Source organism: Hyla sarda, chromosome 4 (genome assembly GCF_029499605.1).
Source record: "Hyla sarda isolate aHylSar1 chromosome 4, aHylSar1.hap1, whole genome shotgun sequence".
Taxonomy (NCBI): domain Eukaryota; kingdom Metazoa; phylum Chordata; class Amphibia; order Anura; family Hylidae; genus Hyla; species Hyla sarda.
In genome coordinates this window covers 260,633,647-260,658,343 of record NC_079192.1, presented here as the reverse complement: position 1 = coordinate 260,658,343, position 24,697 = coordinate 260,633,647, and the positions used below count along the sequence as shown (strand labels likewise).

The following is a 24,697-nucleotide window of genomic DNA, read 5'->3' as shown; positions in this document are numbered from 1 at the left end:
ACTTGTTTAACTATAATACAGTAGAATCTCCTAATTCTCCCAATTCTACTGACACTCACGGGGAATAAAAAAGTGTCCACTATTGAGAGATGTCCCCTATTGAGAAAAAGGGCTAAAAATTATTCCTAAATGACAGAATACTGTACTGTACTCACTCCTGAGTGTAATTACCTATAAAAAGCAATATTACACTCGAATCTCCCATTGTTGTTAAATCACCCCTTATTCCTCCCCCGTATCATTTCACCCCCCTTTATACCCTCTGCCACCTTATTCCCCATGTCTTGTGCCAAATTATCTCCCCATTACCCCATATCATTTCCCCTTGATCCCCCTCCCTGTGCAATTTTATTCCCCCTTCATTAGCCTCTGTTTAAATTCATCACCCCCTCCCCTCTTTATGAAGTGGCACAGGGGGTTAAAGAGGGAATAAAATGGCACAGAGGGTGGTAAAGAGGGGGTGATGGAATCGCACAGAGGGTAATAAAGGGGGAATTAAATGGCACAGAAAGGGATCAAGAGAAAATGATGTGGCACAAGGGGTAATAAAGGGGGGTGATTTGGCACAGGGGAATAAAGTGGCATGGGGGATCAGGAAGGGAGGGGGTGAATGATGTGACCGGTGGACGTACAGAAGCCGGAGACGACTGTTTAAACATTTGTCTTCTGCTTCTGTGCTGGGGCTTCTGCAGGGGGTGTGGCAGGGGTCTGGGCCCCATACTGGGGTATTGGCTGTACCCCCTGACGGCGGCCCTGTGTACAAAGTAGGGCCGGTGCATAAGCCTGGTTGTCCACTAATGGGAGTGTTTTTTTCCCTATTGTCCCCTATTGGGAGTGTTTCGTCCCCTAATGGGAGTGTTTTATCCACTATTGGGAGTGTTTTGTCCCCTAATGGGAGTGTTTTGTCTACTATTGGAAGTGTTTTGTCCCCTTTCGGGTGTGTCCACGTCCTCTATTGGGAATGTTCCCTATTCGAAGGGTGCAAATACATTAAGTCTTATGGTACTCAGCCAGGAAATTAAAAACTGTCCGCTATTAGGTGGTGACCCCTACTGGGAAGTGTCCACTAAGGAAGATTTCAATGTATTCATAAAGATTGAGTTTGTGCAGTCTGTCATCTGCCTGGATGTTGTTTTTTGTAGTAAGCTTTGGAGCTTAGAACCCTGTCTAATCTTCATGTGGCTATTTGGTTTGTATGGTGACATTTCTAGGTTATAGACCCCAGTACTCTTTGATCTGAAATTATTGTAGAAGGCTATCACTGAGTCAAGCTGTGCTGCAAACAGCCACCTAGTAGAATGGACAAATATTGGTTCTGGTGTGGGCTTCAAAAAAACTGGAGATCTCATGTACAGGAAAATGTGACTTACAAGGATGTTTTAATGAGTTAGCAAGTATTTAGAACAATATGTGGATATTGAAAAGGAGGTGAGATGTTGTCTAGGTGCCACAGTCTTCAGGGATAACAGGCATTCAGTTGTCAAGGCTGAAAGTAAAGATAGTGGGGGAGATTTATCAAAACCTGTGCAGAGGAAAACTTGCCCAGTTGCCCATAGCAACCAATCAGTTCGCTTCTTTCATTTTTATGAAGGCCTGTGAAAAATGAAAGAAGCAATCTGATTGGTTGCTATGGGCAACTGGGCAAGTTTTCCTCTGCACAGGTTTTGCTAAATCTCCCCCAGTGAAGTTGCTCTTGTGGTGGAACCAGCGATTTAGTATGATATTCCATATAGTGGGCATAGCACTTGTACCCATACCTTCACTATTCTGAACATTTACAACAATTTGTGGGAACTGCCTAATTCCCATGATATAGATTCATGTCAAGTAGCAGAAAGGATTTTTTAATAAATTGGTCACAAAAACAATAGGGCATGTTCTTAAACTAGTTGGAGTGGAAGGTCAGTTTGAAACAAACTTTCAGCAGATGATGTTGGTAAATCTACTGTAAGTGAATTAACCATGTCTGGGATGAACATATATCTATCCATATTTTTTTTTTCTGACATAAGTTTTCAATGTTTCTATAACTCATAACACAGTTCACATATAGAACACAAGTATATTTTTGTCTAAATAAAATGACACATAAAGAATTTACATAGATAGATGATACTCAGTCTTGTCTTCAGTTATACACCAGATTAGAGAATAGCGAAGTTACAGTGATACGATTCGTCACGAACCTCATGGCTCAGAAGTTGCTGACTTTAGACTGTATAAATTAGTTCAGCTTTCAGGTGCTCCGGTGGGCTGGAAAAGATGGATACAGTCCCAGGAGACTCTCTCCCAGGACTGTATCCACCTTTTCCAGCCCACCAGAGCACCTGAAAGCTGAACTAATTTATAAAGGCTAAAGTTAGCAACTACCGAGCCGAGAGGTTCTTGACAAATCAAATCACTGAAACTTCCCTCATCTCTACACCAGATTATAAACTATTTACAAGATGCAAATTAAAAAAAACAGCGATGAACACTTTTGTTGGTGGATCCATCTCTATAGAATACACATCAATGCTTAAATCCAGAGTTTGTATTAATTGGTATTTGTGCTATGAAAGCAATGTAATATGCTTCACCGATTGGAACTATAAAGAAAAAGGGGCTATTGATCATAAGGTCTCATGCACACAGCAGAGCCTGTCCAGTGGTACACATGTCTCTGTATGGCATAGTATATTTCTCTTGAAGCATTCCTTTTAGGAGATAATGTCTGTAATATGTTATCTTATGGAACATAGCTATATATCTTTTGTCCATTGTCTTTTACATGGATTAGAAAGAAAAAATATTGTTTTTTTTGTTAAATGGTTTGTTTAAGTGAAGTTAAAGGGAGTAAGCAAAGAAAAAAACTGTATACGATGTGTCTAAAATGCCATGACACTTAATTACCCTCATTAGGTGCAAAAAAAACTATAAATGACATAGCACAGTAACAAGTCACAAAAATTGCTCAATTTCTTGATTCTCAAAGTCAAAACCAGAAAAAAATTGTGCAAACTATTCCAGAAAGTGAAGGCTGTGTCCCTGTGAGTCTTAAGATTTTAATAAACTAATGAAGTCTTTCGAAACTAAAGCACAAGTTACATCTGATTATTATCATTCCATTGAATGATGTTAATGAAACAAAAGAATTAAATATAAATATACACTTTATTTTTAGGGGTCAGATACACTGCTCAAAAAAACAAGTCAATCACACATCTGTGAAATCACATTGTCCACTCAGGAAGCAACACTGATTGACAATCAATTTCACATGCTGTTGTGCAAATGGAACAGACAACAGGTGGAAATTATAGGCAATTATCAAGACACCCGATAAAGAAGTGATTCCACAGGTGGTGACCACAGACCACTTCTCATTTCCTATGCTTCTTGGCTGACATTTTGGTCACTTTTGAATGCTGGCAGTGCTTTCATTCTAGTGGTAGCATGAGACGAAATCTACATCCTAAGTGGCTTAGGTAGTGCAAGAAGGTTTGCTGTGTCTGTGAGTGTAGTGTCCAGAGCATGGAGGCGCTACCAGGAGACAGGCCAGTACATCAGGAGACGTGGAGTAGGCCGTAGGAGGGCAACAACCAGGCAGCAGGACCGCTACCTCCCCTTTGTGCAAGGAGGAGCAGGAGGAGCACTGTCAGAGCCCTGCAAAATTACCTCCAGCAGGCCACAAATGTGCAGGTGTCCACTCAAACAGTCAGAAACAGACTCTATGAGGGAGGTATGAGGGCCCGACGTCCACAGGTGGGGGTTGTGCTAACAGCCCAACACCATGCAGGATGTTTGGCATTTTCCAGAGAACACCAAGATTGGCAAATTCGCCACTGGTGCCCTGTGCTCTTTACAGATAAAAGCAGGTTCACACTGAGCACATGTGACAGACGTGACAGAGTCTGGAGACACCGTGTAGAACGTTCTGCTGCCTGCAACATCCTACAGCATAAGTGGTTTGGCGGTTGGTCAGTAATTGTGTGGAGTGGCATTTATTTGGGGGGCTGCACAGCCCTCTAAGTGCTTGCCAGAGGTAGTCTGACTGCCATTAGGTACCGAGATGAGATCCTCAGACCCCTTGTGAGACCATATGCTGGTGCAGTTGGCTCTGGATTCCTCCTAATGCAAGACAATGCTAGACTTCATATGGCTGGAGTGTGTCAGCACTTCCTGCAAGAGGAAGGCATTGATGCCATGGACTGGCCCGCCCGTTCCCCAGACCTGAATCCAATTGAGCACATCTAGGACATCATGTCTCGCTCCATCCATGAATGCCACATTGCACCACAAACTGCCCAGGAATTGGCAGATGCTTTAGTCCAGGTCTGGGAGGTCATCCCTCAGGAGGAGACCATCTACCACCTCATCAGGAGAATGCCCAACCATTGTAGGGCAGTCATACGGGCACGTGGAGGCCACACACACTACTGAGCCTCATTTTGACTTGTTTTAAGGACATTACATCAAAGTTGGATCAGCCTGTAGTGTGGTTTTTCATTTTGATTTTGAGTGTGACTCCATATCCAGACCTCCATGAGTTGATACATTTTTTTTATTGATAATTTTTGTGGGATTTTGTTGTCAGCACATTCAACTATGTAAAGACAAAAGTATTTCATATGATTAGTTCATTAATTCAGATTTAGGATGTGTTATCTTAGTGTTTCCTTTATTTTTTTGAGCAGTGTAATTTGTTTTTGCAGTTCATTAAAAATGTGCCCCAATAGAAAGTAAGGCTGATCAGAGCCATAACCTGCGAAACACTTGCACTTGTTATTTCCATGACTTGACTCTCTGTTCTCGCCTTCCTTTTCTTGTCTCTTTCCCATCTGTCAAGTCAGTAATTATCCCATGAAAGTCATTCTTCCAGCAGTCCCAGTATATAAGCCTTGTGCCGAGTGCAAAGAGCTGCAGTGGCACATATTTACTGAGTTTCTGAAATAAATATAATAAGTTGAGTAATAATTTTCTGAGATAATTTTTGGCTAGCCTTCAGCGTTCTTTATCTCTGCTGTTATAATGAAAAAGCCTGCAGTAGAATTACTAGTTGGCTGCTGTGTTTAAACAAAAATGCTAAATTGTACTGGATGCCTTAAGGGCAATGCACATCAGATGCAGCAATATTGACATTCACTGTCTACATAACTGCACTCCAGACTAAGTCCAAAAAGGATTGCAGCTTAAAAGGGCAGTGAACTCTCTTCTATACTCTTCTCTGCCTTATCATTAAAGAAAATCTGTTCGCTGTATTTCCTGATTTGAGCTGCAGACACCATTGGATAGCTGTTAGGGTATAAAAGCAAACTGTATTTTTCCTGGAAATTAGGGTGTTTGCCAAACTGATAAAATTCCTTTTTATGTATTTGCCAAGTGCCAATGAGGTGGAGCTAAGCTTTTTAAGTGTCACAGCCTGGCACGTCTCCCTGTTTGATTAATGTAGAAGGCTCACATCATTCAAGTAGGTGCTGGGAGATGAGGGTAAGGGGAGAGGTGTTCTAGACTGTGACACAACCTTCTTGGCACTTGCCTAAGACATAAAAACAATTTTATGTGGTTTAGCAACCACCCTCAGTTCCAGGAAAGGTGCAGTTTTCTTTTATATCCAATGGTGTCTGCAGTTCTTAGCATCTTAGCAAATACAGCAACAGATTCCCTTTAATGGCATCAATAAAAAAGTGCACATTCTTCAAAATGTAATGATTCCCAAAGCTACAAATAATATCCAGACATTTTCTGTGTTATCTGCAGAGTCTTTAATAATATAGGAAGGTTAAGTGTCAACCACGGACTGTTACCTACTTTAACTCTTTGACTTTTACAAGTGTTCATGAAATATTTGACAAAATCCGATATGTCATACTCTCCTTCAAGGCACGTCCTTGACACAAAAAAAAGTTAAAGACTGGAAGGCACGCTTCTAGATTTGAAGAGAAAAGGTAACCGTTCTCTAGTAAGATCCTTGTATATGTAGTGTATGGGAGCTTAATGTGTATAATGATTCAGATATATTACTTGTATATAGAATATAAACCTCAAACACATATAGGGGTTCAAATATTACCCCAAGTGTAATAATAATAGTTATACTGGATACCAAGCCCTAGTATAGAATAAATTAAACTAATATGTACCACCAATATATACTGCTACCATGAACTCACACTTATCACCATACTACTAGCAAAAATTGAGTCATTTACTCAAAATACAAGAAACCATAATGTTTGTTTATACATTTAAAAACACATGGAAAAATTGTACAAGAGTGGGGGAAAAAACAAAAAGTGTCACACTGGACCCTGGTAATACACCTCACAAGATTACAGCATGTCAAAACATATATAAACTGCATATATCCTGTGCATATAAATCATGCTACATATAGATCAAATAAAGGTATCCATCAAGCTGTGCCAGTACCTACGTAAAAACATAGAGCAGCGGGTCCCAGAGAGCAGCGTGACACCACCCCAACGCGGCGTTTAGGAATCAGCCTAAGGGGTAACATCCACCAGACTGGGCATAGTATTTATACATCTGTACACCAATGAGTGCCTACTGATAATTACCTAAAACATCCCACCTGCAGGCGCCCGGCTTGTATCGGCGTATGTGAGACAGGCTCCTGCGGGTTTTGCTCACTTCCGGCGATGCATCACAGAGAGCTGGCCAGCTGACTGGACCAGCATCAGCTGACCAAGCCAGGCAACCCGCCCCCCTAAGGTGACGGCAGCCCGCACATGCGTACTAGCCAAAAAATGGGTCTTTGTCTGCATAGCACTGTAAAGTGCTGCGTGCATATATACCTTTTTTCCCAGGGCCGGCCCTCTTCATATAAAGTGCATACAATAAAGTTTGTAATTATTTAAAAATACATACAGTAAAGTTTGTTATTATTTAAAAGTGCATACAGTATCATAGCAGCATAACAGATAATTACTAAAAATACAAAAATGATTACATGATACGAATTTCATTGTGTGGCTAGACATAGGACATACAAATTATCCATAATGAAAATATTAAAATAAATTACCACCACTAGGGGTCGCCTGTCTTTTAGCCAGACAGACTAGTCTAGTCTAGATTTTACAGCATACTGGATACCGGCCGTAAAGCATACCGGTATCCAGTATAGGAGATTTCTATTGTGTATGCAAAACTAAAGATAAAGGATGTGTGGACATGCTGGGAGCTGTAGTTTTAAAACAGCTGGAGGCAACACTGCTCTAACACAGTTCTTTACAAACACTGCAGCTTCAGTTGTTACTAAACTACAACTCCCAGCATGCTGAAATAGTCAAAGCCTTCTCGGACTCCTGAATGACAAAGAAGTTGATCAGACATTCAGGAGTCTGTGAAAGATGAATGACACACACAGTGACAGCTATGCTGATTAGCATCCAGCTTTACTAGGAGAAGATAAAACAGATAGAACATGTATTCATAAAAATGCTGTACTTTTATCTAAAAAATCCTTGCACTAATTTTATAAAGATCTATTCTTATATTTATACATTTTATCCTGTAATGAATTCACCATAATGTCTTCTGATTACTGCAGGCAAGCTCCAAGTATCTTTCTCTGTGTAACATGACACAGCATAAAACCAGAGAGGAAAGGGTTACAGAGTAGAGAGTACTGATTGGCTGACTGCACAGGCTTGCTCCTGTGAGGGAGACAGACTGACACGCCCCCTCCAGCCTGCACAATGAAAAAGTAACTCACCAGCAGATAAATGCTTATATCTCTGGATATATAGGTCTGAGACACATAAAAATTATATGCACATAATCAGGATTGGGTCCTGAGTAACATATCACTTTTTTTTTTGCACTATGACAGGTACGCTTTAATAATATATAATATATAAGTAATGCAGAAAGAGCAGAAACATTGTGTCATATAGTAATAATTAATTAATTAACTAATTGATGTTGCAAAAGTGAAAAAGAAAATCCTAATGATTTATACAAGTGCAGTTATATACTATTGGTGGTGGTATAAAAAATATATAATATAAAGTGGCAAGTGCAAAATATATATATTCAGACATATATATGTTTATTGCACACATGATATATGCATACACATATATGACCACAATATAACAAGTGCATAACAAGTGTGGGGACATGACATAATACTAAGTAAAGTGTTAGTGCGAAGTGAATGTAAATGAAACACATAATTGAAAATCATATGGTGATGGAAAACAATATATATATATATATATATATATATATATATGTATATGTATATATATATATATATATATATATATATATATATATATATATATATGAAAATAAATATAAAATATGAAACAATGTACCTATAACGACCACCTATGAATTTTGGTGGAGTGCATTACATATGCGCATACCACTATACACTAAAATACTTTGAAAATAATAAAAATGAGGGGGAAAGGAAGGGAGGGGAAAGGGGAAGGGGGTGGGGGAAGGTTAATTGATTCAAGATGGAAGATGGCAGAAGGTCGCTGAAGGTCTTAGTAGATGACATCCATGACACCGGATATTCAACAGAGATGTGGACTATACGTAACACTCATTGGAGTAACTATGAAAAAAAAATATAAAAGACAAATTAAAATCAAGGGAATGTTAAAACAATAAAAGCAACCTACTAGAGGACTAAACGGTCAAAGAAACGGGGCAAAAGGCAATTTGTTATTTAAACCTCAAGGGCAGTGAGTGTCTAAAGTCCAGATCCACTGACAATATTTTACCTATATTGCCCCCACATAGGCCAAGTTCAACACTATCGATACCTCTAACTTTCAAGAGATATGGGTCACTACTATGATGCTTACGAAAATGACGTGGTACAGATTTAAGATTATCTATATCTTCAGAGGATGCAGCCATCCTTATATCCTGGACATGCTCTCTTACTCGTACCTTCAGAGCTCTTGTAGTAAGTCCCACATACATTTTTGGACAAGGTCAGGTTGCATAATAGATTACAGCTTTGGTTTCACAGTTAATAGCTTTCCGGATGGTGAAGGTTCTAGTACCTGAGGAGTTAGAGAATGTGTCAGTTTATACAATGTTTGGTCATGCAAAGCAATGCCCACATGGTGTACATCCTTTTTTGGGGCCTTTTGACCCCAAAATACCAGGGGTGCACAGTGTTTTGTACTCACTCTTCACGAGTAGATCTTTAAGATTTCCTGACCTCCTGACCAGAAAGTTATTAACTGTGAAACCAAAGCCGTAATCTATCATGCAACCTGCCCTTGGCCAAAAATCCACGTTGGACACTACAAGAGCTCTGAAGGAACGAGTAAGAGAGCATGTCCTGGATATAAGGATGGCTAAATCCTCTGAGGATATAGGTAATCTTAAATCTGTACCATGTCATTTTTGTAAGCATCACATTAGTAACCCATCTCTCTTGAAAGTTAGAGGCATCGATAGTGTTGAACTTGGCCTATGTGGGGGCAATATAGGTAAAATATTGTCCCAGAGGGAGAGCCAGTGGATCTGGACTTTGGACATTCACTGCCCTTCTTTGACCGTTTAGACCGTTTTGTTTTTGTTATTTTAACATTCCCTTGATTTTAATTTGTCTTTTATATTTTTTTTATAGTTACGCCAATGAGTGTTACGTATAGTCCACATCTTCTCTGTTGAATATCCGGTGCCATGAATGTCATCTACTGAGACCTTCAGCGACTTTCTGCCATCTTCCATTGCGTCGAATAACCTCCGCCCCCTTCCCAACCCCTTCCCCCCCCTGCGACCCCCGCGATCATACATCTTATCCCCTATCCTTTTGATAGGGGATAAGATGTATTAGGACCGGAGTACTCCTTTAAAGCTGATGTTACAATTAGATGTTGTGGATCTGTTGGTGGTATAGTGGAATCCTGTAGTGGAAAAAAGGTAATAGGTGCTATGCACCATACTGTAGATGGTATGTTCTATTTGATATTGTATATCCGTTGGTGGTACAATGGTAACCTATGCAGGAAACCTGTAAGGGAAAACGGTACATGCTGTGCACTGCTTACCGATCCTGATGTTCGGTCTTGCGGCACTCTCACACTTCTCCGACTATGGTTCCAGCCGTATAGTGGTATCGCCTGTAATGGTTAGTGATCCACTGTCACCGGCAAGCCTAGAGAGAAGAGATCGCTGTGTGAGCGAATCGAGTGACGAAACTGAATGTGTTACGAATTTCAGGAAAAATTCCATTCACAACTAATGCGAATATCACTGTGATTCGATTACGCAAATCATTTTATTAAACTCCATTTAGTGTGGTTCAGCCTCCAGGGCATCTAAAATGGCAGATCCACATGTGAGGACATGGGGCAAGGAACGCTGGGAAGGCGGGAAGAAGGGTAGACAGGATGACCCTGTTTCACACGCAGCATGCAGCATGCAGCATGCGGCCAGTCACATCAGTGTTCTATTACAGAGAGAGGGGGACAGAAAGCAGTGTGTGTTGCACAGAAAGCATTTTTACAGCAGCAATTCACCTCCCAGTCACATCAGTGTCCTATTGCAGAGAGAGAGGGACAGAGAGCAGTATGTGTTGCAAAGAAAAGCATTTTTACAGCAGCGATTCACCTCAAGCCCAAATCCAGCCTAGAACAACTGATAGGGAAGGGAGTGAGATTGAGAGAGAAGGGCAATGGTGTAGTACACAGTGACTGTGTGCTGCAGCACTGGAGTGTACAACAATTGAAAAGCTAATAGTAGCCAGCCAGTTAGGGAGAGCAGAGCACTAAAAGCATATTGTCCTCTATTAAGTGTAACCTGTTCGTACATCTAAGTGGTGAACCATTTTGTTCCTGTTAAAGTCATAATGGCCTAGATACTGTGAAAAGCCAGGCAAAAGTACACACCTGCTGGTGTTGTAGACAAATACAGTTTTAAGCATACTGGAGCGCATTGTCCTCCCCTCATAAGTGCATACCACATTCGTACATCTACGTTTTGTACCATTTTCTTCCTGGTAAAGTGTTGAGGGCCTAGATATTGTGAAAGGCCAGCCAAAAGTGCACACCTGCTGATGTTGTAGACAAATACTGCTTTAAGTGTACTGGAGTGCATTGTCCTCCCCTCATAAGTGCATACCACATACGTACATCTAAGTGGTGTACCATTTTGTTCCTGTTAAAGTCTTAAGGGCTGAGATACTGTGAAAGGCCAGCCTAAAGTACACACCTGCTGGTGTTGTAGATAAATACTGTTTGTCCTATTTTCTCCTATTGTAGAGCTACCTTATTTATTTTGTCTATTTACGCTTCTAGATTTAATGAAATTATTTTTTGCAATCTACTGCTTCACTTCCACCAAATGCTGATATTTCCATGCACTTTGAAAAGTGATTCTAAGATTCTAAATCTAACAGCCATTCATTTTTCAAATATTTACATGTTCAGAAATATGAATGCCTTTCAAAGTAATGCATGTATGAAATATTCTTCATTGCGTGCAATCTCCAGTATTAAAGCCAAAGCCAAAAAATCCAAAAAGGCCAAAAAAACATTGTATCCAACTGATGTAGAATTTTGCTCCTGCACCAAATCCCCTGTCCGGTGCCCTCCAGCGTGTCCAACCATCTGGTGTCAAAATTGAGATGCTGGATCATTGTGAACTGTCCCATTGAAATGAATGGGATCAGTTCTAGCATCAGTTTCCCTCCGGTGCACGCCATTTGAATCCAGCCAAAGACAATCCTGTGGCATGGTTGAAAATACAGTTTGTATCACACAAGTAACAAACAAGTAACACTATTGATAAATGACCCTTACTATCTCTCAAGCAAGTCATGGACACTGTTCACACCATGCTTTGTATACACAAGGTGGCAGGGGATTTACTAAGACCAGCGTTTTACACAATGGTATTTAGCAAAATCTTGCTGCTATTGTAGCTGTGGCATGTAGGAATTTATGCTAGCTCTAAACTAGTGTAGATTTCCGCTTTAGTTCATGCAAATTACTCGTGTGAACTATAATAAACCTTCTAGGCTATGGAGGCTCTGCCCTCTTGAAGTTCTGTCATGGCTTCAACCCCTAAAAAAGTTGCATATTTTTGCACTAATGCGAAATTTGCAGCATTTTAACACAAAAATTCCCTCAAATATATAAGTATGGGGTAATGCTCCTGGCACCTATACAAAGTGTAGTTCAGTGTTTTTTTTAAAACTATAATAGACTGCACATATGCCAATTAAGGAAGCTTTTGGCATGCATCTATTTTTTCCAATCTTCTGGAAATAGAGATTTTTCATGATGTCGACAGAGCCTTAGGCTTTTAGCAGGAGAATTTGCACAGTGATGATTCCGTAAGCCTTTTTCATAATATCAGAAATGTAGCAGAATTTCTACTATGACAAGCTAAAAATAACCAGTGATATGCATTACTTTTTCTTCAAAGATTAATGTTTCTCCAATAAAAGACTTCCACCATTTTATAGTTAATAACCATAATGAATCAGATTGCATAGAATAGTTTATAAACTTTGGTGACTATGGTGTTTTTAATGAAATCTTGGCGTTTCTGTTATTTTTTTATTTTATTTTTTTAATAAAGAGTAAAAAAAAGAGGTGGACATAGGGACAGGAAAAACTGCCAAAGGAGAAAAAATGCTATTTCCACACAAAGGAAAAAAAAAGAAAAAGCAAAAACGCAGAAAAGACACTATGTGAATCCGGTCTTACACTTTCTAGATTGTCAAGTGGCAGATAAAAGCAATTTCCCCGCAGTATATTATAGACTGTATGTCTGTCACGATTCGGCTGGCTGGAGGTGGATCCTCTGTGCCAGAGAGGGATTGGCGTGGACCGTGTTGGTGGACCGGTTCTAAGTTGCTACTGGTATTCACCAGAGCCCACCGCAAAGCGGCATGGTCTTGCAGCGGCGGTAGCAACCAGGTCGTATCCATCAGCAACGGCTCAACCTCTCTGACTGCTGAAGATAGGCGCGGTACAAGGGAGTAGACAAGAGCAAGGTTGGACGTAGCAGAAGGTCAGGGCAGGCAGCAAGGATCGTAGTCAGGGGCAACGGCAGGAGGTCTGGAACACAGGCTAGGAACACACAAGGAAACGCTTTCACTGGCACAATGGCAACAAGATCCGGCGAGGGAGTGCAGGGGAAGTGAGGTATAAGTAGGGAGTGCACAGGTGAACACACTGATTAAGCCTGCTGCGCCAATCAGTGGCGCAGTGGCCCTTTAAATTGCAGAGACCCGGCGCGCGCGCGCCCTAAGGAGCGGGGCCGCGCGCGCCGGGACAAGACAGACGGGAAACGAGTCAGGTATGGGAGCCGGGATGCGCATCGCGAGCGGGCGCCTCCCGCATCGCGAATCGCATCCCGGCTGAGAGAGATATTGCAGCGCACCCGGTCAGCAGGTCTGACCGGGGCGCTGCAATTGCGAGGATGCTGCGAGCGCTCCGGGGAGGAGCGGGGACCCGGAGCGCTCGGCGTAACAATGTCATTTTGTTGTATCAATTCAGATTCAGAAATACCTGCAGCCATAAAGCATGGACGATCCGTTGAAGTTATTTATTTAAAGATACGACACATCAGGTTGTCCCCATATTGTCTGGACTGATTACCACTTATGAAACACATTGAAAGGTCAAGATCATCGACTATACGGACGTGCTCTAAATTAACAGGGGTTTCCAGCCAATTATTTTCAAAATATGTATTGAAAACAAAGATGTTTTTCCACAAATATTTTAGGATTTAGTGCTCATTATTTAAAAGACATCCGTTTTGACACTGACATTTAGCTTTTTCCACACAAAAAGAATGACCAGCAATCCACTGACTGTTCAAAAGGTCAACTAATGTCTGCCTATTCTAGCAGACAATTTGTAATTCACTACTTGGCTGCATATAGCACAGGAATATTTAGCTGAGAGTTGAAATTTAGTATCAGATTATCTAATTAACAAATAATGGTTACATGTCAGTCAGACTTCAGGATTCCACTGCTTTGTGGCCTGGAAAGGACCTGAAGTCTTTTTTGGTTACAGATAAAGTGAAATTATCTAGTATATTTACTCTTTCTAGACAGTTCACAAACAGATGAGTGAACCAAACCCATAGAACCCCAGTTTTGTCAGAACTAATAGTTCAGTTAAAACTTTGGGGCTGTTAAGTTCTGCAGAACCTGTTTAAATAACATCAGTCACACAGCAAAAAGAAAAAGAAGGAATAATGACATGTCCTCATAGAATACCATAATCCCATTATAAGAATACTATAATTTTAAACAAATTCTCCCAGCCAATCGGGAGGTAGTAAAGGGGTGATGTGGAAGCCACTAGAAAATCCGATATACATAACTTCAGCAGCAGAGATAGAGGTGTTAGGTGAAGATCTCTGTGAGGGACACACGAGTAATAAAGCATTATATTTGAAAATATAGATAATTTTTGGAGCACATGAAAAAAGTCATTGCTTCTTTCGATACCTCTGTATGCATATAAACACCAGCAGACATCTGTTTTTCAAAAAGGGAAAAGCATAAAAGTACATCTAGTGCATCGTGTTTTTATTCAACCTGTTAGTTACCACCAGGTACCATCCGTTTACCCATCGCTACACATGTTTCCATAATGTTGAAAATATCTTTGCTTTAAAAACAGCTTAGAAGTACCTAGATATACTCCTAGATTATCTACCAGTGTTTACAGGGCCTTCGTGGCCAAAGCCAGTGTTACATACAAGCTTTTTGCTATTGGTAAAGTATAGGATCGGAAAGAACTTTTAAGAACCAGAACTTTTTGCCTTAGTTCGACCAGCAGACCCAAACTTTTAAAAATGTTGCTCATCTTCATTCACAAGTAATAGTTTGGTCATTAGTAAGTCAATTTTTTTTTTTATCCAAAAGACAGGAAAAGGTTATATTTTGTTTCCAAAATACGTAAATGTGAAGTATCCTTTCAGTGTTGTATATTACAAGTGTTCATTCAGACAAATACTCAGGTTTTCAGTCTGCAAGAGATACATGGAGGACAGCCAAAAAACAACAAAGCAGCATAAATACAAATAATAGAAGATTATTATTAGATTCTCCGTTTAGAGATGAGTCATCCCAAATGAGTCATTCCATTAGCTGCAATGATATCATAACATATGGTGCAATCAACATTAACAGCATTTCCTAATTTATATGCACATTTCAGGACATAAACCGATGTAAGCTAAACATGAACACCATTTAACTACAAAACTCAATCTCAAATAAAGCAACACCACCCGTGAAGGCTTTTAAATAGAAGTTCCTGCCTCATACAATCCAGTGTACACAAAGTGGAAGTTATCATTTAGTTTACCAATGCAGAATGGCAAGAGATTTGTGCAAACTCGGTTTTGTGCAAAAGTTTTGAGGCCAAGTGAGAGTTTGAGCAACATGAAGTTTGTGTAAAACATTTGCAATATTTTTCCGCTCTTCACTGACAAAGGAAATTGTAGATTAGGCCAAGACCTCAAGGGTTCCAGCATTTTCAATAGCAAGCAAGAAATACTGCACCGCCAAATCTTCAAATGCAGAAAATGCTAAGTAGTGCTTTATTGTTCACTAAACTGTTCGAATGTTTTGACAGTACCAGCTCTATGTAGCTGTTTCTGCTTTTGAAGATACGGTGGCGCTACAGTATTTCTTGCTTGCTATGTATATACGAAATTCCCTGTCTTCAATAGAATAAATATTTAATAAACAACTGTGTGACTAATGAAATTCAGAACGATAAAGCAGGCTTAGAAAAGTGACCTAAATATCTAATAATGGGATAGAAAAGTGTCACATAAGTTCAAACGGACGAATTTATCAGCTAAGCACGCCAATGTTTTGGTGTCAAAAAGTTGCACCTTTTTGTCCAAGCCCTATTTCGCACAAAAATTTGCATCTTTTTTGCAGCTTTAGGGTACGTTAACATGGTGGATTTATTTGCGGGTTTCCCGCTGCGTATCTAAAAGGGGCGGGCTCTTTTCTGCTGCGAAAAATCCGCCGCAAGCCCCGTTGAAGTCAATAGAATCTGCTGCAGACAGCCACAAAGAGACTGCCCCCTTTCAAATACGCAGCGGGAAACTTGCAAATAAATCCACCCATGTGAACGTACCCTTATACTGTGCTTGCCAAGTGGGTGGAGCTTAGCAAAGAGTAAGAGGCACTTAGCGAAAGGGAATGTAGCCTCCCATTGTTACATGGATTCACTAAAACTTTAGTTGAAATCTACTTGAAGACAAGTATATGAAACTTTAGTTTCATATACTTGTCTTAAAGGGGTACTCTATTGCCCCAGCGCAGGCCGAACGCTGGGGCAATAGAGTACTCCTTTAAGACAAGTATATGAAATTCCATTCTCAGTAAAATTTCCACATTCATGTTACTTAAACCTTGGTCTGCAAGAAACAGAGACAAGCTCTGAAACAGCACAAGGCTCTGAGTCACAAGGGCAATCCAGGGTATCTTCTCTATACCCTGCTTAATAAATAGATCTTTTCTTGTACACAAACAGGCACTCTTTGTCCTCCATCCAGCCTCTGTATACATGCCATTTGCATGAGGCCATAAACCTATCTTCCTATCTATGGAATGAAACATTCCCACCTGCCTTTTAATCTCTATAAATTACACTGGGTAACATGGAAAAGAAAAATAATAAAAATTATGTGTCCAATGTATACAAATCTGCTTGAAATGGTATCTTGGCTTTTATGAGAATATCTTACCAGTATTCTAGAAAACATTCATATCCTAATAAAAACAGCAAATATTTAGTATTGCTATAGAATAGTAATCTCCAGCACAATTGGGAAGAGATTTGAATCCCATTAGAACTGGATGTGAAGAACTTGGAACTAAATATAACAGACACATATACAGTATAGCTGCACGACCAATTTTCTGTCATAAAAGTGCATTTTTAAAACCATTATGCAAGCCGTACCTCAGTAAGGTGCCCTAGCAATATTTCTTATGGCCAGATAACCTCAAGGATTACAAAAAATCCAAGTAATTTGGCTAAATAAATTGTATTATTTTCCTCAGCATTGTTGTCAGTGCTGAAGCTTTGATCATGTTTGCTTTAAACATTTTTGCATACAAATAAGCTTCACCGAAGTCACCTCTATCGCTGACTTTGACACTGCAAAAGCAATGTAATTATGTATGGTAATTGATTAAAGCTGCAAATGTATGAAATAAACAATGTGTTTTTTCCAAGTTAAAAACAAGGTAAAATGCCAAGGTTCTCTGCAGTCCAGAATCAGGTCATTCCCAAAACTCAATATATATTGTGCATTCATCAGGGACATCATTTTTTTTTTATTATAAAATTTGGATTGCATTTTGAAAGGTAGCCAAACCAGCTTATCTAGTGTGTGCAAAGGCTTTTATCTAAAAAAATATAGTTTAAAGTGGGCTTAGAAGATGTAAATGTAAGCCTGGATATAGCTGAAATAATAAAATGTTATCATATTAGACAGAGCTAGACACTTCATGTGGATACCCAACTGTGGATGAAGCCTGTCCTGCCAAGAACCTCATTAGACAATCTCTCTCTATGGTCCTGTTGGTTGCACCTCCAGTAATCTACTACTGGGGAAATGACAGAGAAGATCATTTTCCTGCAGCAATACATAACTTAATAAATGAATAGGTGTCTATGTAATTTCTAGTCCCTCAAACCTTACCATGTCAATGTATCATGGAAAACAGGAAATAAATTAAACTAACACCTTACTTATCACATTTAGTTTAAAGGGGTACTCTGGTGGAAAACTTTTCAACTGGTGCCAGAAAGTTAAACAGATTTGTAAATTACTTCTATTAAAAAATCTTAATCCTTCCAGTACTTTAGCGGCTGTATACTACAGAGGAAATTCTTTTCTTTTTGGATTTCTTTTCTGTCACGACCACAGTGCTCTCTGCTGACACCACTGTCCATGTCAGGAACTGTCTAGAGCAGGAGAAAATCCCCACAGCAAACATATGCTGCTCTGGACAGTTCCTAAAATGGACAGAGGAGTCAGCAGAGAGCACTGTGGTAATGACAGAAAAGAAATCCGAAAATAATTTCCTCTGTAGTATACAGCTGCTAATAAGTACTGGAAGGATTAAGAATTTTTAATAGAAGTAATTTACAAGTCTATTTAACTTTCTGACACCAGTTGATTTTAGGGGAAAAAAAAGTTTTCCATCGGAGTACCCCTTTAACCCCTTAAGGACGCAGGGCGTAAATGTACGTCCTGGTGAGGTGGTACTTAACGCACCAGGACGTACATTTACGTCCTGTGCATAACCGCGGGCATCGGAGCGATGCCCTTGTCATGCGCGGCTGATCCCGGCTGCTGATCGCAGCCAGGGACCCGCCGGCAATGGCCGACGCCCGCGATCTCGCGGGCGTCCGCCATTAACCCCTCAGGTGCCGGGATCAATACAGATCCCGGCATCTGCGGCAGTGCGCGATTTGAATGAATGATCGGATCGCCCGTAGCGCTGCTGCGGGGATCTGGTCATTCATAACGCCGCACGGAGGTCCCCTCTCCTTCCTCCGTTCGGCTCCCGGCGTCTCCTGCTCTGGTCTGTGATCGAGCAGACCAGAGCAGAAGATCACCGAAAACACTGATCTGTTCTATGTCCTATATATAGAACAGATCAGTATTAGCAAATTGAATAGTCCCTATAGGGACTATTCAAGTGTAAAAAAAAAATGTAAAAGTAAAAGTTAAAAAAAAGTGAAAAATCCCCTCCCCCAATAAAAAAGTTAAACGTCCGTTTTTTCCTATTTTACCCCCAAAAAGCGTAAACATTTTTTTATAGACATATTTGGTATTGCCGCGTGCGTAAATGTCCGAACTATTAAAATAAAATGCTAATGATCCCGTACGGTGAACGGCGTGAACGAAAAAAAAAAAAATTCCTACTTTTTTAATACATTTTATTAAAAAAAAAAATTATAAAAAATTAATTACAAGTTTTTTAATATGCAAATGTGGTATCAAAAAAAAGTACAGATCATGCCGCAAAAAATGAGCCCCCATACCACCGCTTATACGGAAAAATAAAAAAGTTAGAGGTCATCAAAATAAAGGGATTATAAACGTACTAATTTGGTTAAAAAGTTTGTGATTTTTTTTAAGCGCAACAATAATATAAAAGTATGTAATAATGGGTATCATTTTAATCGTATTGACCCTCAGAATAAAGAACACATGTCATTTTTACCATACATTGTACGGCGTGAAAACAAAACCTTCCAAAATTAGCAAAATTGCGTTTTTCGTTTTAATTTCCCCACAAAAATAGTGTTTTTTGGTTGCGCCATACATTTTATAATATAATGAGTTATGTCATTACAAAGGAAAACTGGTTGCGCAAAAAACAAGCCCTCTTTTTAGAAGGCGAGGAGGAAAAAATGAAAACGTAAAAATTAAATTGTCTGAGTCCTTAAGGCCAAAATGGGCTGAGTCCTTAAGGGGTTAACCACTTGGTATGCCCTGCATCCCCAGTCCTTAAGGACCCAGGCATACAGGTACGCCGGTGTGAATTTTGGTCCCTGCCTCTCGCTGGGCGGGGACCAGACCGGTCATTCACCTGAAATCATTCAGCAGGCATCCCATGACAACGCCTCGGGGGGCCAGATTAGACCAGTGATTCACGAGTCTCCGTGGACCCAGAAAATAAGGGGGAATGGGGCTGTCCAAGACACCCCCAACCCCCCTGAAGGGATAGGATTAAGGTGGCAGGGGTGCCACCTCTCCTTTCTCTGCTATTGGTCGATCAGAAGCAACTGACCAATAGCAGATCTGGGGCGAGGGGTTAAAGTTCATTTGCCCCGCCCTGCCCACCCGTGGTAGTCCGGGGGCGGAGCGGGGGAACTGTCCTGCAAAAGGTGCCTGCGGAGGTCCCTTACCATCGGTGGCAGGAGGTCCCTGGTGCAGTGGTGGTAGGTCTCGTGGTGCGGCAGCAGCGGCGATGTTGCCTAGCAACTTCTGGAGGGCCAGTTTTCCAACCAGTGTGCCTCCAGCTATTGCAAAACTACAACTCCCAGCATGCACATTCTGTCAGTGCAGGGGTGTAGTTTCCAAAACGGGGTCACATGTGGGGGGGGGACCACTGTTCTGGCACCATTGGGGCTTTGTAAATGCACATGGCCCCCGACTTCCATTCCAAACAAATTCTCTCTCCAAAAGCTCAATGGCGCATCTTCTCTTCTGAGCATTGTAGTTCACCCGCAGGGCACTTTACATCCACATATGGAGTATTTCCATACTCAGAACAAATGGGGTTACAAATTTTGGGTGGCTTTTTCTCCTATTACCCCTATTTCATTTACACATCCGACTTTAATGAAAAGTCGTCAAACACCTAAGGGGGTGTAAAGGGTCACTGTATCCCTTGTTACGTTCCTTGAGGGGTGTAGTTTCCAAAATAGTGTGCCATGAGTTTTTTTGATGCTGTTCTGGCACCATAGGGGCTTCCTAAATGCAATATGCCCCCCAAAAATCATTACAGCAAAATTCACTCTCCAAAATCCCATTGTCGCTCCTTCCCTTCTGAGCCCTCTAGTGCACCTACAGAGCACTTTACGTTAACACATGAGGTATTTCCTTACTCAAGAGAAATTGGGTTACACATTTTGGTATGATTTCTCTCCTTTTATCCCTTGTAAAAATTAGAAAAATGGCTCTACAAGAACATGCGAGTGTAAAAAATGAAGATTTTGAATTTTCTCCTTTACTTTGCTGCTATTCCTGTGAAACACCTAAAGGGTTCATAAACGTTTTGAATGTAATTTTGAATACTTTGAGGGGTAGAGTTTCAATAATGGGGTCATTTATGGGGTATTTCTAATATGAAGGCCACTCAAATCCACTTCAAACTGAACTGGTCCCAGAAAAATTCAGATTTTGAAATTTACGTGAAAAATTGGAAAAAGTCCTCTAATGTCTTCAAAAAGTAAAAGCATATCAACCTTATGATGCCAACATAAAGTAGACATATTGCATATGTGAATCAATATATAATTTATTTGGGGCATCCATTTTCCTTATAAGCAGAGAGTTTCGAAGTAAAAAAAAAATTCAACATTTTCAAATTTTTCATCAAATTTTTGAATTTTTCACCAAGAAATGATGCATGTATTGGTGAAAATTTACCACTAACATAAAGTAGAATATGTCATGGAAAAAAAAAATTGGAATCAGAATGAAAAGTGAAAGCATCCCAGAGTTATTAATGCATTAAGTGACAGTGGTCAGAATTGAAAAAAAAAGGGCTGAGTCCTTAAGGTGAAAATGGGCTGCGTCCCTAAGGGGTTAAGCTCTGATAAGGTGTTTATCTTATCTATATCATCTATAGATCAAAATTAGTTAAGGCAATGCGTGTAATTGAACTTTTCATATACATTTCTGATAATCAAGCAAAGAAAGTATCGTTTTAATGGTATTACATTCTCTTGTATCAAAGCTAGGAGAATAAGCTTTGATACAAAAGCTAGAATAGTCTGTTTCAATGACGTATACCAAAATCTATTGGTAGATTCATATACGCATTTATTCTGAAGAGAAATTCAGTAGTTACAAGGTCACCATCTACTCCATGTGATAGCCTATGTGATTTCTAAAATTTTTGAAGACCACCTAATTTACCAAAAATTTCTTCTTACAACAGAAGAGAAGACCTTTAGTCTTGGTCACTATATGTCTCACTACCCTTCACTACCCTTCACAATCTGCCATCCACTTGTCTGTTGCTAGGGCCTAAAAAAAGTATTTCAAGGCTTCCCGCTCATCTCTGAACCCCTGTTCTGGGCAGCTGTTCCTTGTGTAAATACTACTGTATGTCCATAGTAATGCCTCCTGAGTATTATTTCTCCCTTGCTTTAGTCTGCAGGCTTGTCATCACCATCAGCAACAGTTCAGTGCTTAGTGTAACCCCTACTTTTATGTGCTGCTGCTTTTTATTTCCTTTCTGCTCACATACCATCTAAACCACTGTACTGTGTAAATCATACCCAGCACATTGCCCATCTGTTCAGTTCAGTGCACTTTAATAAACACTATGTCCTGGCATAACAGGGGGAGTAGGTGCTGTTCTGTAATTAGCAAAAAAAAAAAAGGGTTTGCTCACCTCTCCCATGAATGTGAATATGGTACTCTGTAACCATTAGCTGGCAGAATCCAAAAGCAAAAAAAAGGGAAATCACAGCACTGGCAGTTAAAAAAAATCACCTTTATTCCATCTTCTTTTAAAATCATGATACAAAATCAAAGCGTGGTGCAGCAAACATAGGGCAAGACCATGGTGAGTTGTTCCTCCTACGGATCTGACATGTTACTGATCTACCAGGCCTTAGTCATAGCCCTAATTTATTACTAAGGCCCAGTAGGGCAGAAACATGTCAGATCAGTAGGAGGAACAACTCACCATGGTCTTCCCCCTTGGTTGCTGCACCGCACAATGATTTTGTATCATGTTTTTAAAAGAAGATGGAATAAAGGTGATTTTTTTAAACTGCCAGTGCTGTGATTTCTCCTTTCTACTTCTGTTCTGTGATTAGCCAGACAAGTAAGAGAAATAATGGCTGCTAAACAGTCTAGCTCTGGTACCATTCCCTAAAATGGAGAGAATGCAATATAGCTATATACCATGGAGGGGGTGCTCTGGTGATTGATAACAGCAATGAGAGCACTAAAATTACCTAGCTACCACTCTGAAGGGTTCAACTGACAAAACCAAGTTTTTAAAAACCTTCTGAATGCAGATATGCATTAAAGAGATTGTTAAATCTGAACACCCCCTTATTCGAATGATAGGCTGATTACGGGTGATCCAGGGTTCATTATACATATTTATTTACAATATATTTCCAATGTTTCTGCTTTCTTACAGGTGCCCTATGCAGAGTTAGGTGGGAAGACATTAGTGTTGACTGTCTATGATTTTGATCGATTCTCTAAGCATGACGTTATCGGAGAGGTGAAGGTGCCCATGAACACTGTTGACTTTGGTCATGTAACAGAAGAGTGGCGAGATCTTATTAGTGCTGAAAAAGAAGAGGTAAGACAACTTCAATTATTTTGATGTGAGTAAGCAAATGTTCACACAGAGCAGATTATAGATTCTAAAAATCTGTGTTTTTTTAACATTGTTTTGACATGATTTTAGAAAAATGTTTTTTGGTGTTAATATTCTACATTTCTGTAAATGAGAAAAAAAAATAATTAAGGCTGGGTTCAGACAATATAACATTTTCAGCGCTTATTGTTTTTTACATTGACTCGTAAAAAAAAATATGCACCAACATTTATATAGTGTGAACCCAGCCTAAGAATAAACATGTCAGTTCTTGATGCAAATTTCAAATTCACTTGAAAAAATCTGCATAAAAAGTGTAAACTTTGCAGTAGATTTCCCATGAAGATCAGTAGAACATGGACTTCATGCGGTTTTCAAGAATATTTCAATACAGAATCTGCAGCAGAATCAACATTAAATTCCTCAGCGTGGAGAAAGCCTAACACACACTTAAAATTTAAAGGGGTTAGCCACCTTTTTTTTTTTTTTACAGAAATGTGCCCGGGCTGTGTTAGAACATGAATAAGCCAATACCTGCCTCCCTCGCAGCCTCATTATCATGCTGCATGGTCTCTGGTGAACTTTGCTTCCCAGAGCTGCAGACAACATGTCACATTGCTGCTCAGTCAGTCACTGACTACAGCGGTGTCTCACCTCGCTGCAATGTGATGGGCCATCAGCAGCTCTGGAAAAGTTCACCAGAAACCAGGTGCCAACGGAGGTAAGTATAGGCTTTTTATGTTGTCACACAGCCTGGGCACATGTAAAAAACATCTTTGTTGTAAACCCTCAGGCAGCATTTCAATAATTCTGCAATAGAAGAAACATTGTACACCACTTCTTATTACCGTACTTCTTGTGATCTCATGTGTCATCTGTTCTAAGGCTATTGATAGTATTTGTATTTTCTTCATTCATTATTGTTTGCTAATGAGAAATTAATTGACATAGAAACACCACAGTTAAATCAAAAATCTAAAAGCTTTTTTGGCTTACGGATTTTCCTTTAATTTTTTTCACCCAGTAATGTTTTTTTCCAACTCCAATATCTTTTTGTTTGCTTTTGCTATATTGGTTAAACAAAAAGACATCCTTTAGTGTAAATTAATCATAAGGTGATATTTCTGCTGTTTGAGAAACTAAGACTTCACACTGTGTTATTTTATTTATGGACTTGCTTCATCAAACTGCCCAGATATTCAACTGTTTGACAAATCAGACTCTTAGAATAATGTTTTATATTATATTTTTCTCCTGTAAAGTATGTCAACCTAGTTCCATCATTTCCCTCTTGTTTTAATTGGCTTTATAGTTTCTGATCAATACTCAAAGAAAAGGGATGGAAAAAGAAATAACTATTTACCCTTAACAACCTTATGATTCATTTACAAGACAACCAAAGCCCTGGTAAATGTAACAGTTAAAAAAAAAATATATATATATATATATATATATATATATATATATATATATATATACCGGTATATATATATATATATATATATATATTAATAATAATAATAATCAGCATAACAAAAACTAAAACAATAATAGCTACTTTATATAGGAAATAATGGATTGCTTTCTTTTCTGTTTTGACTTCTAATGTCAGTCATTCACATT

General features: G+C 39.6%; 1 protein-coding gene across 7 annotated transcripts in view; it reads left to right on the top strand.

Moving 5' to 3' along the window:
* SYT1 (synaptotagmin 1) overlaps positions 1 to 24,697 on the top strand; it is a 608,991-nt gene that overhangs the window by 451,608 nt on the left and 132,686 nt on the right. For all 7 annotated transcript variants that reach the window (XM_056574050.1, XM_056574051.1, XM_056574053.1 and 4 more), the window contains one exon: positions 22,889 to 23,056. In XM_056574050.1, the coding sequence (XP_056430025.1) occupies positions 22,889 to 23,056 (168 nt within the window). The remainder of the gene's footprint in view (positions 1 to 22,888; positions 23,057 to 24,697) is intronic.